General features: G+C 38.7%; 1 protein-coding gene across 6 annotated transcripts in view; it reads right to left on the bottom strand.

The window, feature by feature from the left end:
- Positions 1–12,631, bottom strand: part of dync1i1a (dynein cytoplasmic 1 intermediate chain 1a) — a 61,312-nt gene that overhangs the window by 15,964 nt on the left and 32,717 nt on the right. For all 6 annotated transcript variants that reach the window (XM_032581436.1, XM_032581439.1, XM_032581437.1 and 3 more), the window contains 4 exons: positions 3,871–4,017; positions 2,080–2,193; positions 1,693–1,826; positions 508–652 (listed from right to left, as the gene is read on the bottom strand). In XM_032581436.1, coding sequence (XP_032437327.1) covers positions 508–652; positions 1,693–1,826; positions 2,080–2,193; positions 3,871–4,017 — 540 coding nt within the window. The remainder of the gene's footprint in view (positions 1–507; positions 653–1,692; positions 1,827–2,079; positions 2,194–3,870; positions 4,018–12,631) is intronic.

The following is a 12,631-nucleotide window of genomic DNA, read 5'->3' as shown; positions in this document are numbered from 1 at the left end:
AGGGACAGGGGTGTACAGAAAATGGATGGATGGATTTTTGTAATGCATTTAGGAATCTTATCTGTTTAAAATCTATAAAACACAAACATAACATCCCTTCTTTACTATTACTTTTACAGAAACTGTCACATCAGTGTTTTTCCGGACAGCACTGAGCCTTGGAGCATAACAACGTCTGAGAGGAGGAATTCAGGTCACAGTCATCAGAGTTCCTGGCTTCTGCTAATTAATTTCACAGCACACTCACACAGTCAATATATGCAACAACACATCGCAAAGAGCTTACTCCAACACACACACACGCATGGCAACACACAAATAGCAAGAGAAAGACTGATTTTCAAATAGTTGTTCATCCAATGTACTCAACTCCCTCCCCTCATTCTCTCAGGAGTCCCTCTAAGTAACCTTTCAGAGACCACAATCAACCCCCCACACATCTGTTCCCTCTGCCATTTTCTCCCTCCCTCACACACGCACACCCACACAGACTCACACACGGCGTACCTTGGTGCTCCAGAGTTTGACGGTCCAGTCGAAGGAAGATGTAATAAAGAGGTGGGAGAAGTCTACAGTGCCCACGGCGCTGTGACAGCTGATTCCCGTAACCGGCCCCTGGTGGCCCTCGAACATTTCACAGATGCCCGCTTTACTGGAGAAGACAACGAACGTTGATGATTAGTTTTAAAAATTGAATAGCATTTTTTTAGAGTTTGGGATCAACTTACTAATCAGCCAACTTATGAAGCATTAAGAGCATTTTGATTCCTTTGGGACAATTCAAATTCCTCTTGAAAGAAAAAGTGAAATCTTCTTATTAAAGCAGCTCTTGTTTCTAGTTCATATTTCATTAGCTTATTTAATTAAGTCAAATTTCTTAATTACTTGCATTATTGCTATGTTCATCATTTTTTCTCTTGTGAATGAGATCTTGTCAAAACCACAGGGTGTAGGAATAAAAATCAAATAAATAAAGAAATAACTATAAACATGCCGGCCGCTGATGATTTCTCCTTACACTGATCCATAGAATATGTATTTAAAAAGTGACAAAAAGGAGAAACAGGCCTAAATTTGAGAAAATAATTACATTTCAAACCTTTTTCCTTTTTTTTATTTTGGTTCTTTCCTTGTGCTGTACGCCTATGGTTAACCTCAATCTGGACTTTGTTGTTGTTCTGACCAATGGATATCAATTTCTATAATAATTACATTTAACATAAAAAAATATATATTTTCTTGCTTTTCATGGACATAATTTATTCTTAAGAGGTCAGATTTGCTGTAAAACAGTTCTATTTCTTAGACAAACTGATAACAGCATGTAGATTATCAGCTGTTTTCAGCATCATAGATAACAACCAGCTCAGTTAGCATTGCTAACGATAAACAGATAGACTCTTTTTCCTAGAGAATGTAAACTTTTACCTTGTAGGAGCCAGAATGAACAGCTGACATATGTGCTGTAGAGAAAATATTCATGTTAAATAACTTCATACATCTCATAGCTAACACTGAGTCCTCTTCCCTTTTCTTCCACACTGAAGAGTGTTGTGATTGTCATGACGTCTTAGGGTTTAGGCATGTGTTTACTGATAAAAAAAAAGGGGGTATTTGAATGGCTGTTAAAACTGATCATCAGAGGCCTAGCTAAAAAAAAAGTAAGTTATCAGCACAAAACATTTCACCCACCTGCCATGTCTGGATGCAGTATACACGGTGCCTTCCTCGCTCCCCACCACATAGTTGTTGACATCCCCCGTGGGGAAAGCCATACCTGTCACCGCCACAGGTTTGGATTTGTTGTACACAAGTTCCATGGTCTCCTATAAACAGGAATGTCATGGATTTGGTAAACTGTGCACTTTAAAGCTTTCAAATACACATAAAGTCATGATTTATATCGATAACTGACAGTTTTTAAGAATTTTATTAGGGGAAAATAAAACAAAGGTTTGTTCCATTTTAACATCCAAGAACTACTGAGCTACAACAACTTTTCCCTGTAAATCTCTTAACATTAAGTCCTTCTGGCAGGTCGTGGGAACTGCGTGTCTGATGAGTGACATTTTTCACTACCTGAGGCTGAGAGAGCATGTCGAGACTCCACGAACACATCCTCCCGTCTGTAGATACAGTGATCAGGTTGTTGGCATTCTGGGTGCCGACCACGTTCACGCAATATACCGGGTGCTGTTGAAGTAACGTACAGAAACACAGCCGCGGGGTGAAACAATGTGCTGCAGTTACCACAGTTCTCATTAAAGTAACATCTCTGACAAATCCACCAAGTAAACTAAACAAAATCCCAGAAAATCTTTTTTGCCTGGAAGCATTTAAGTGTTCTTCAATCTGGCATCCTGTGTGTTAAATATTCAGACAATTCTTAATTGCGAAAGGCTGTCAAAACCACAATCGTATTCTGAACCTTTAAAAGTTGCTATTAATAATATGAAATTATTAATTCCTATTATGTAATTAAACAGGGAAACACATGACATAATGAGATACTTTAAGGACCAAAAGCACAGAGGGTTGACAGGCAACTTGCATGCCAGAGTGCAGTGGTCCTTTTCAATCCTTTTACGCTTGGGACATGTGCTGCTGTTCAAATCCATGAGTGTGTGAAGCCATTATATCATTACTGGCCAGTAATTGATTTGTCTGCTGCGCTGCACAAAGGGCCCATTCAGCAATCAGCACCATGCTAGTAAACTAGACTTCACTAACTGGAGAGGACTAGAGCGGCAATCTCTTCAAGACTACGGTGCAGAAGGCATGTGGCAAAGTGAGGGGCTACATGACTTCTGCACATAAGACTATAAAAGGACTTGCTGCCTGTGTCCATGCATTGGTAATTTGTGGAGAGTGAGCAAGTTCACTGGAGTTAAACTGAGCAATCTGTTCGATATGTTGTTTTTTTCCCTCTCACAATAAGTTGTACACTCACCCTGAAATGCAAAATATGACATTTACAAAACTGAACATTTTGTAATGCAAAAAAAGTCTGAAAATATATTTTGTAAAAGACAACATTTCAGAAAAAAATAGTATTTGCATAAATCTGGTTTTGTTGGGTCTACAGCAATTATGTAAAGTTCACAAAATATTGTTTTGTAATAAATTCGTGTTTCACAAACTATTGCTGTATGTTCTGCTTTTTTTCTTACTTTTTCAAAACTATTGACTTTTGTGTTGCCATTTATTGTTGTTTGTTTATATGATTTCCTAAATATTCTTTGTCATGTTTGAAAATTGAGTTTTGCACCTGAAGGCTGAACCGTCTATTTTGCTTCAACCAGCATTGTACGGGAGCATATTCAAATCAACATCTTGATATTTCCAGGTAAATGTTTAGTTAATATCAATGTTTTCTTGTCTGAAGGAAACTGATAAGACTGATCCTGAACAGTATTTCTTTTTGCAGGGATCGGAGGCTGAGATCGAACTGATCGGTAGCTGCATTTCCATAAGAAATGTGCGCAAAACTTTCTTAATATTCTGCTGATGTAAAAAAACAAACAAAAAAAAAACACAATTTCACAATTGTGGTGTTTCCATTAAATAAGAAACACAATTAGAATCACACATGAATGAGTTTGTTCAGTCATTACAAAAATATGCAGTGCCAACAACCTCTTCTTGTTATCTTTGCTACAGTCAAAAAAAAACAAAAAAAAAAACATGTCGACTTTTTATCCAAAAACATGAGTTTTTTTTAATTAGTGTATCAACAAAATTTATTTTCATAATTCCAGTTTGCACAATTGTTGGATCCACTGATCAACAGAAACGCAGCTGGAGACATAGTGGGCTCTAACACTTCTATTTTCTTGTTTTTAACAGGATGTTATGTAAAAAGGGCCTTACAGTGTGTGCTGCAGCAGAGAGGGGGGTCCTCTGCACTGGGGTCCGGCGGTGACTCCGGTTGTCCCACAGAACAATCTGTCCTGAATATGTTCCTCCTACCACCAAGTTCGGATGAAACTTAGCAAAACCAACAGCTACGACTGGAGACTGAAAAGAGAGGAGAAGAAAGAGTTTTTGGGAAAGGGATACCTGTGTGTTTCATTAATATAAACACACAGATGGTTTACAAAATATTTGTTAGATAATACAGAAAAGATATGAGTGCTAAAATGCATTGGACTGGTGAAATTATGAGATGAGGCATCAGGTGGTGAGAAAAGAGAACGATATGGATTTAAAGCAGTTATGCTCGACTGGGTGGGAGTTGAAACCAGTCATTGAGACAACGAAATGGGTGGCAGTCGTGGGGAAACACGGAGAAGATGAGCTTGGCCACTGAGAGGGTCTGCTGAGGAGAGAAGAGAGGGGTGACGCTGCGGTGGAGACCAGACAAAGAGGGGAATTGTAGACCCCCGTCCACCACCAGCCGTTTCACATTACAGCATCAAAACTCCAGCAGCCACTGAAGCGCTCAGCGTAGCCTCCATCACAACGAGCGCACCCTTGAACTCCCTCCCAACCCTCATTGCCGCGCTTATTGAGTTTTGGTTCCTCTTCGGTGCTCGTACCGTATTGGCTTCTGCTCGGAATAGCCAACCGCCCCTGACCCCGGGGTCACCGAAGGATCTCCTCGACTCAATTATGAGAAAATGTTTCATCCCGTTGCTTAGCGCAACAGGAGGGTAAGTGGTGTAACGCTTTAACAAATTGAGAGGAGAAATAATTTACAAGCACAACAGCGCCAAGTGAAGCTCCCAGACACAAATCACAATTAAAAGCAGAGCAACTACAAGATGCAGGGTGCATTCTGGAACAGCGTCGTTGCCTAACACAGTCGTAGATTTATTAGACGGAGCTCAGCTGACACATTTATTGGTCTTGAAGACTGGGTGCCAGATATTTGGCTCTTAGAAAAGCAGCTTAGCGTGTGCTTGGAGACTAAATTTGTCAATAATGATCAGAATCCTACTCCTAATCACTGTATTAACAAGGAAGTCATTGATGTAATAATGGTTTCATGACAAATTTGGTATTCTAACAGCTCCAATTTAAAATAATAATGCATTAGTGGAATAGATGTTGCTAAAATTTGTTTTGTGATGCTAACCCAAAACAAAAATAAAGATCCAGCCACAATGACCACTTGCCAGGAAAACCTCCACTAACCTTTGCAGAATTGAGCACAGTAGCAGTAGGCAAAACTATGACCAAGACCAAATGCACACTGCAGTCGTAGTGGTCCTTTTTTTCTTCTCCGTCCATCCCTTCCAGCACACCATGTGCGAAGCAGCCAAAACCCCACTTCATTTTGAAGGGCGATTGGAAAACAAACCAGAAGGAAAGAAAACCCTACGCAGTCCTTATTTTGCGTTTTTGTTCCTCCAGAGGCATCACCGAGTCCAGAGGAAAGGCTCTGTAGTCGCCTCAGATGTCGAGACTCAAAATAAACAGAGCTTTTGGAGATAAAAATAAAGTCGCTCATCGGCTGCCATGAGGGCTCTTTCTTTATTTACACAGTGTGACAAAAGGGGATTGTGGTTTTAGGCTTTATCAGCGTGTATTACGAGCCAGGCTTGCATGGCCAAGATGCTGTTGGGCATGTTAACAAGAAACTGAGAGGGTAATAATCACCTAAACTACAAAATGTCTATATTAAAAGGTCTAGATCACATTAAACAACTACAGTGGATTGCAAAGGTATTAATATTCTTTGGACGTGTTTTACATTTTGCACATTTTGTGCCAGATCACTGCAAAGTACAGCATAAATGTAACGCAGGAGGAAAACAGAGGGTGCACTTTCAATTGTTTTGACAAATAAAAATTTCAAAAGCGCCATTTGTATTCAATTCCCAAACCTTTTGCAAACTCATGCAGGTTTTCTTCCTGCATATAGCTGCATTCATCATCCCATCCACTTTGACATGCCTCCCTGTCCCTGCTAAGAAAGCACAGAAAGCAGAACCTTCACAGCATGATACTTCCACTGCCATGCAGAAAATATGTGAATTGTCAGTTGTGTTCAAACTAGAATCAAGAATCTTTACAATCATTTTGAAGCTATAGTAAGATGTTTGTTGCGACACTCGGCTCAGAGTGAACACGTGGAACACAAACAAAAATTTTAAATGCTTAAGGAAAAGAATAAAAATCCTTACAAATATAAAACCCCCTTACAGAAAAATTGGAAGCAAAACTAGACAACAGACCTTTAGTGTCACCTCCAAAATGCCTATATGTCATCCACTGGTTCCATGGGATTTTTAAACCATTATTTACATAAAGTGCAGCTTGTGCCAGAGTGATCTAGAAATGGGCTGGTGGTCAATTTGACTGTCAGTGGGAGTGTTTATGAGTCTGTGCATACTATCTTGTTTGTGTGTATCTCAGAAGGGGCGTGTGTGGGGGTGTGGGGTGTGTGCGAAGGTGAGACGGGAAAGAAACTGTTGTGAAACCATGTGAAATTATATGGCTTGCAGCACAATGCAAACAGTGCATGGCTGTCTCTCAACAGCCAAGCACTGTTGAAAGCACATGGCTGTGCAATGCACCGTGTAGTGCTTACAGTGCGTTTCTTTTTCATATTTACACATAACACTCATTAATTTAGACCAAAATGTCTCAATCAGAAATTGTAGACAGGCTCCAATAAGGTTTTTATGAAGTTACATCGAATAGTTTCTTTTTTTTTTTTTTTTTAAGTGGACTCCTGTAGTTCAATCCAAAAGGTGCTGAGTTGATTTAAGCTTTCTCCTTAACTGTGCTTCTGGGCAAGGCATTTAGCACTAAATGCCTGTCAATCTGTGTATGGGGGTATAAATTCATTTATTATGTACCAGCATTTTGTCTGTCTTAAGATGAAAAAAAAAAATCATTTCCCACTTCCATAAAAAAGCAATAAATTAGCTTTTATTATTATTATTATTATTATTATTATTATTATTATTTCGGTCTGTTTAGTATTCTGTTTTACTGTATGGTTATTATTTTGTTGGATGGATGGATGGATGATGGATGGATGAATGGATGGATGGATGGATGGATGGATGGATGGATGGATGGATGGATGGATGGATGGATGGATGGATGGATATCCAATCATACTGTAACACTTGTATCATCTATTGCCAAATGACTTAAAAAAAAGTTTTCTTTGACAACTTTTGAATAACGCACATTTTTCCTGTTATTCAAAAGTTAAGCCTATAAAGTAAACCCTATAATAAAGTCAACTTTAGTTTCTAACAATGACATTTGGGTGCGGTGGAGATGTGGTTGGTGGAACAGTCACACCATGAGCTCTTTCTTACAGAATGCCAGTGACTCATGGAAAGATGCCGCTCACGTTCAGATCTATGTTTACAGGCACACAAAGTGAAGAGATATTAACAATTTGATACTTTACGTATGCGTAAGATATATATTTAGATCTCATTTTTATCTAATTTAAGAGGTACTTTGTTACTTTTGGATTTACGAATATGTGGCTGAGATGAGGATTCACCCCAATCTTCCAATTGGGACATAACCGAAGAGCCGCAGCTGTCCTGAATCTTCCAAGGACAGAAGAGTGTGAGAAAAAATCTAATTCTGTCCTGTTTCTGATTTTCTTTTCTTTTGTGTGAAGCAAGACGTGTGTTTTAAATTTTAAAAATCCCTACTGTAAACTATTGGCCACAAGAAAAGTGAAGGAACTGATAGCCTGACCTCCGTCACACGGTACAAAATTCCTCTCAGCAAAAACTAGTACTACATTGCTTAGCCAGTGCTTTTATTATAATATGTGTGTGTTTAAATATTTACTGGATGCATATTTGTGATGTATTTGTCCAAGAGCAACAATCTACAGCAACACATATAAAGTTTCCATTTCTTTTAAATTGAAAAATATGATTTAAATTTCACTATTAACGCCGTCAAAACTTGAAAATAAACATGCGAATCTACTTGCATAAACAAACACAAACACAGAACATCCATGTCCTCCATTCGCTCTATTTTCCTCTACAAGTCACCACCCTACATAAACATCTCTACCCCACATGAGTAATGACAGAGAGAAGCTAAATCAAATCAAGAGACCCCTCAATTTGCTCCATATGTTAGTTTAACTCAAAAGCCCTATCAGTGTCGCCATCTTAAGAGGAAAATTCCCAAATAAACTCTGAATCCCCTTTTTGAGAAACCGCAGGTCATGCCACCATTCCCCTCATGTACAGTCAGGCTTAGTGGAGGTGCTACTGAAAATTAAGACTGGGTCTGTCCCGAAGACGGCAAGATGTACAACAGAAACTTGGGTGTTTACACAAATGCCATTCTGGCTACATTATATAGATTTTTCTAAATTCATCTTATGCAGTAATGCCCACAAATAGAGTGAATTATATGGTCAACTAGTTACTGACTGGAAATTTGGAGTTAAAATATTATATAATTTACTGAACATGTACATGGCTTTTATCTAATTGTCCTTAAACTGAAAGCCTCTGCCATTGGTTAGTTAAATGTCGTCACTGCATGAGTTGCAGGGAAATTATGTACTGTCTAAAGTACTCGATGCAAAACATATTTTGTGACAGGTATCCTCCATATTTAACAGCAACGTATATACAAAAGCCTGGTAATAAATTCACTGTTTATTCCAGCAGCATATTCTCATACCAAATAGTTTACAAAAATGTAATTTTTTTATTGGTGAACTTATTTTTTCAGTGAGAAAAAAGAAGTTCAACATTAAGAAATACTTATTGCCATTTCTAAAAAGTCAAACAATTCCAGTTGAATAAATATAACTCAAGCTTCACTTTTTCAATAGCTACATTTTTAGCTGCAAAATGTTACTCCATAGTAGCATGGAGTAACATAATAATACTATTATGGAGTAATAATATTGGTACTAAAGAAAGTGACAGAGTGACCAAATATTTCTCAAGCTGCATGGAGCCTAAAGAGGCAGGAGAGCCCCTCCCACACTTGTTACTGTGAACCTTCTGGTCAGCTTCATGACAGAAAGCAATTACAGTTTTCACTCACTTACAAGAAAGACTAATTTGGAGCCCCTAACATACTTTCAATGTTATACTGTAATGAGCAAGAGGACAATTCTGCTCACTCCATTTTCCAAAACAAGCAAGTTTACTTGAAAACTACTACCGAATTATTCAATTATTGCTTAAGCGTTGTGTGAAAATCCAAATGGCATTATTAAAATAACATTATTCTAACTGTAAGAGTAAGCATCCAACATGGAGAAGGTGTAATTGCTGGAATATAGTTTTAAATAGATGCATTTAGATTCAGTTTCACATTTTTTAAATCTTTGTGACTATACAGTGATACTTTGAAAGTGTGGTATTTTTACTTACGGTTAGCATACCATGAGAATCTCATACCCGCCCGAGTCTACTCAGCAGTACAGTCTGGTAAGCACTAGCAAAACAGCTAGCTGGTAAGACTTTCAAGGATAAAGACACTGTCAATCTTGTAATTCAGTTCACAGTAAGATGGCAATTAGCTAAAGCAATTTTTATAAATGTCTTTTTTTTTAACTGAATCAAATACAGCAATGGTCCTTAAATTTCACAAACCAAAAGAAAGTTTTTCTTTATTTCATTTCCTAGATGAGTTAGTCAAAAGCACATCTGTCTAAACAGTGTGATTGCATCTTGATAGCAGCACTAACTGGATTCCAGGCCTGACATTTAATTTCCAAACTCAAAGTGGCTCTGTGGAGGGTTTTTTTTAGGGGGGGGGGGGGGTGTTATCTCACATGCAGAGTAGGTTAGACACCTGCTAAGTCATCTCCTGTTAGACCAAAAGAAGAGGATGTAAGGACAAAAAAAAAAAGGAAAAAAAACTCCCGGAAGAAAACGAAGGAGCAGTAGGGATCCCGAGACACACAGAGCGACACTCCTGCTGTCAGAACAGTGGGTTTTATTTCTGTCCTCGGGCAAAGTCTGCTGTGTTTGTGTCTGACAAGGAAAGTCACTCAAGTATCATCCTATGTTCCTTCTATACCAACAACTGGTATTTGGCAGTTCTGACAGCCTGTATTATATTATGGAGAATTGTTCTGTAAAGGATAAAACACAAACAGTGCACCATGATGAAAGATGACACCTGACAAGGGAATGTAGATGTTTAAAGGAATTGTATTTGGAGAAAGAAAGCTGGAGATTGGTCATTTGTTGTTTACTATGGCACTAAAATGCTGAAAGTCAGTTCAGTTGCACAGAAATAAAGTGAAAGTGCTATTTAAATGAAAGAAAAGTCCTAGTAGAGAAGGCCAGATAGTATGTCTTCCCAATCTCCATGCTGTATCCCTCTTCTCCCTCTGGCCTCCGCCCCTCTATCTCTCTTACCGCACTCATCTGTTTTCAACTCTGCCTTATCAGGACCAGATGGATCCCACTGTCTCTCCCTGCATCAAGGCTACGCAACCTCTCCTCTCTCCCGACCACCTTTCTCCCCATGGCTTCGCTCGTTTATGACACCCCACAGATTTTGTCACTCTGCGGTTTCTGGCACGGACCGAGAATTACCAAGCCAGAGTCTCCATTTCACCGAGCAAACAATGGAGCATAAGAACGAGGAAGAGGCTCTGGGAGCACATACCGGGCCTTTTTCCTCTGTCTCTTGGATCTCCTTTTTCAGTATTTTCCGGCATGTTTGCTTGGATTCCTCCCGCCGAAATGAAAGAAAAACATGTTGAAATGTTGTTGTTTTTTTCTTTTAGAATATTCTAATTACATGGACATGCACACTAATTTTAAAGTATGGTTTCTGTTCCACAGCAAATCATATGCAAGACTGTGTCAATTTGCTTCAAATTTGGCCGTTTTTGAGAAAACTAACAACATAAAAAGTCACTTTCTCAGAAATATGTGCTGCAGCTCAGTTACATGACTCAGAATTGGCATATTCGTTACAAAACAATGCTTTTGTTGATACTGCTGATGTCTTCTTTAACTGAGAATTAAAATAAATGACATTTTGGTATATACACTGACTGCTTTCTTACAGACATCACTGATTACTTGGCAATGTTGCTGCAGCAGCGAAGGCAGACAATTGGAAGAAACAGCTCAGGATAGATCACATGTAGACTCCCATTTCTAGTCTTAATGATTTGTACAGATGTATAACAGCAATGGAAATAAATGAGTGTGGATAGTTCCTTCTTTTTCCAACATCTTCCACAAAGAGTACATTTGGTTGTTCATCCTAAATCTGCTGTAACACGGTTATCTATTTTGCTATAAGTGCTGTTTTTTCAGGGAAACAACAGGGATATAAATATTAAAGATCAAGACATGTTATTTATTTTGTCTGACCCCTTTAATGGACCCACTTTCTGAATAATTTTAGATCAATTCTGCACATCCTTTTACATTTAATCTTCAGTGCTCCACATAAGACAATGAGGGGAACTGAACATGAACTCATTGTGTGAGATCTCTGCTGAAGATAGGGAACAGAGCTCTGAGCACACACCCTTCTAGTGAAGTTTTTGAAGTGCCGCCATTAGTCTTTACCTACTGGTAAATGGCGTCCTGGCATTGAACGCTGTTAAAATGTGAAACTGCTTTTACATTAACTCATTGTTTTATCTTTTTATGTTCTCTATTATCTGTTAAATGATGTTTCTGCCTAATGTTGAAGATCACAGAGAATCACTGTCTTCCTGATGAAATTACAATAGTTTCATTTGAATTATGACACAGTTTCTGCATCAGTCTCTGCCAACTCTTCTTTCCACTCTACTCCATACAAGCTCCATTTGTGGTAATCAGACATCCTGGAAGTGCCAGAGTTTCCGATAGCAATGCAGAGGATATTGATAAAAATATGACTGAGACCAATGAGATGTGACAGTAGCGGCGGGAGTCCTCAAAGGGAGGCGTGTGGTTGGGGGAGTTGAAGCAGAGGTTTTGAGCCAAACGGGCCCCTTTCATGTGGTGCAACTCTGCCCACTTGAGAGGCTGGTGTGAAGTTACAAGATTGGACCCAACTGGGACGAGGCGATGATGGGTCCCAGTGTCAAGATGGCCGTGATGAGCGGAGCCACGCTGGTAGCAGAATCCGTAGCAGATGCAAAATCTTTTCTGCAGTACAAACCCTCCCCACACACTTTTAACATTGCAGGTTAATGGCTCCAGAAGTGGGGTCACAATACTTACTCAGTTCATGTCAAATAAAATCTAGGAAAAAAATGGCTGATTGCGAATCATGTTGAAATGAATTATTAGGCTGAACAGTTTCACGTTTTGAGTTCAGGGTTTGTTCAGTTTGTAAATTACTGATGGATGGCACAGTCACATTTCAATGAACATAATGTTGCTGCTCAAATGATAACTTGACCACACCAAAGCATCTCCTATCAAGCTTAGCATCAGTTGGGTTCCACTTTTAAACGTTTGGCTAAACGTTTCCACAAAGTAAATATACCAAAACAAGCTCATATACTTTTAAATTGTTATGAAAGAAAAGAATAATACAGACAGAAAACGTACACATCTTTAACATAAATAAATAAAGAGACTATTGCTGATGTATAAAACAAAGGATGAATATAAAAATACCATTTCAGACTACTACGAAGAATGGTGAAAGGTCTGTCATGCTGTGGGCTGATTTCTTTTCCAAAGCTCCATACAATCTT

This window comes from Xiphophorus hellerii, chromosome 13 (genome assembly GCF_003331165.1).
Source record: "Xiphophorus hellerii strain 12219 chromosome 13, Xiphophorus_hellerii-4.1, whole genome shotgun sequence".
NCBI classification, from domain to species: domain Eukaryota; kingdom Metazoa; phylum Chordata; class Actinopteri; order Cyprinodontiformes; family Poeciliidae; genus Xiphophorus; species Xiphophorus hellerii.
Note: the sequence above shows the minus strand (reverse complement) of the source record. Positions and strands in the feature narration are given on the sequence as shown.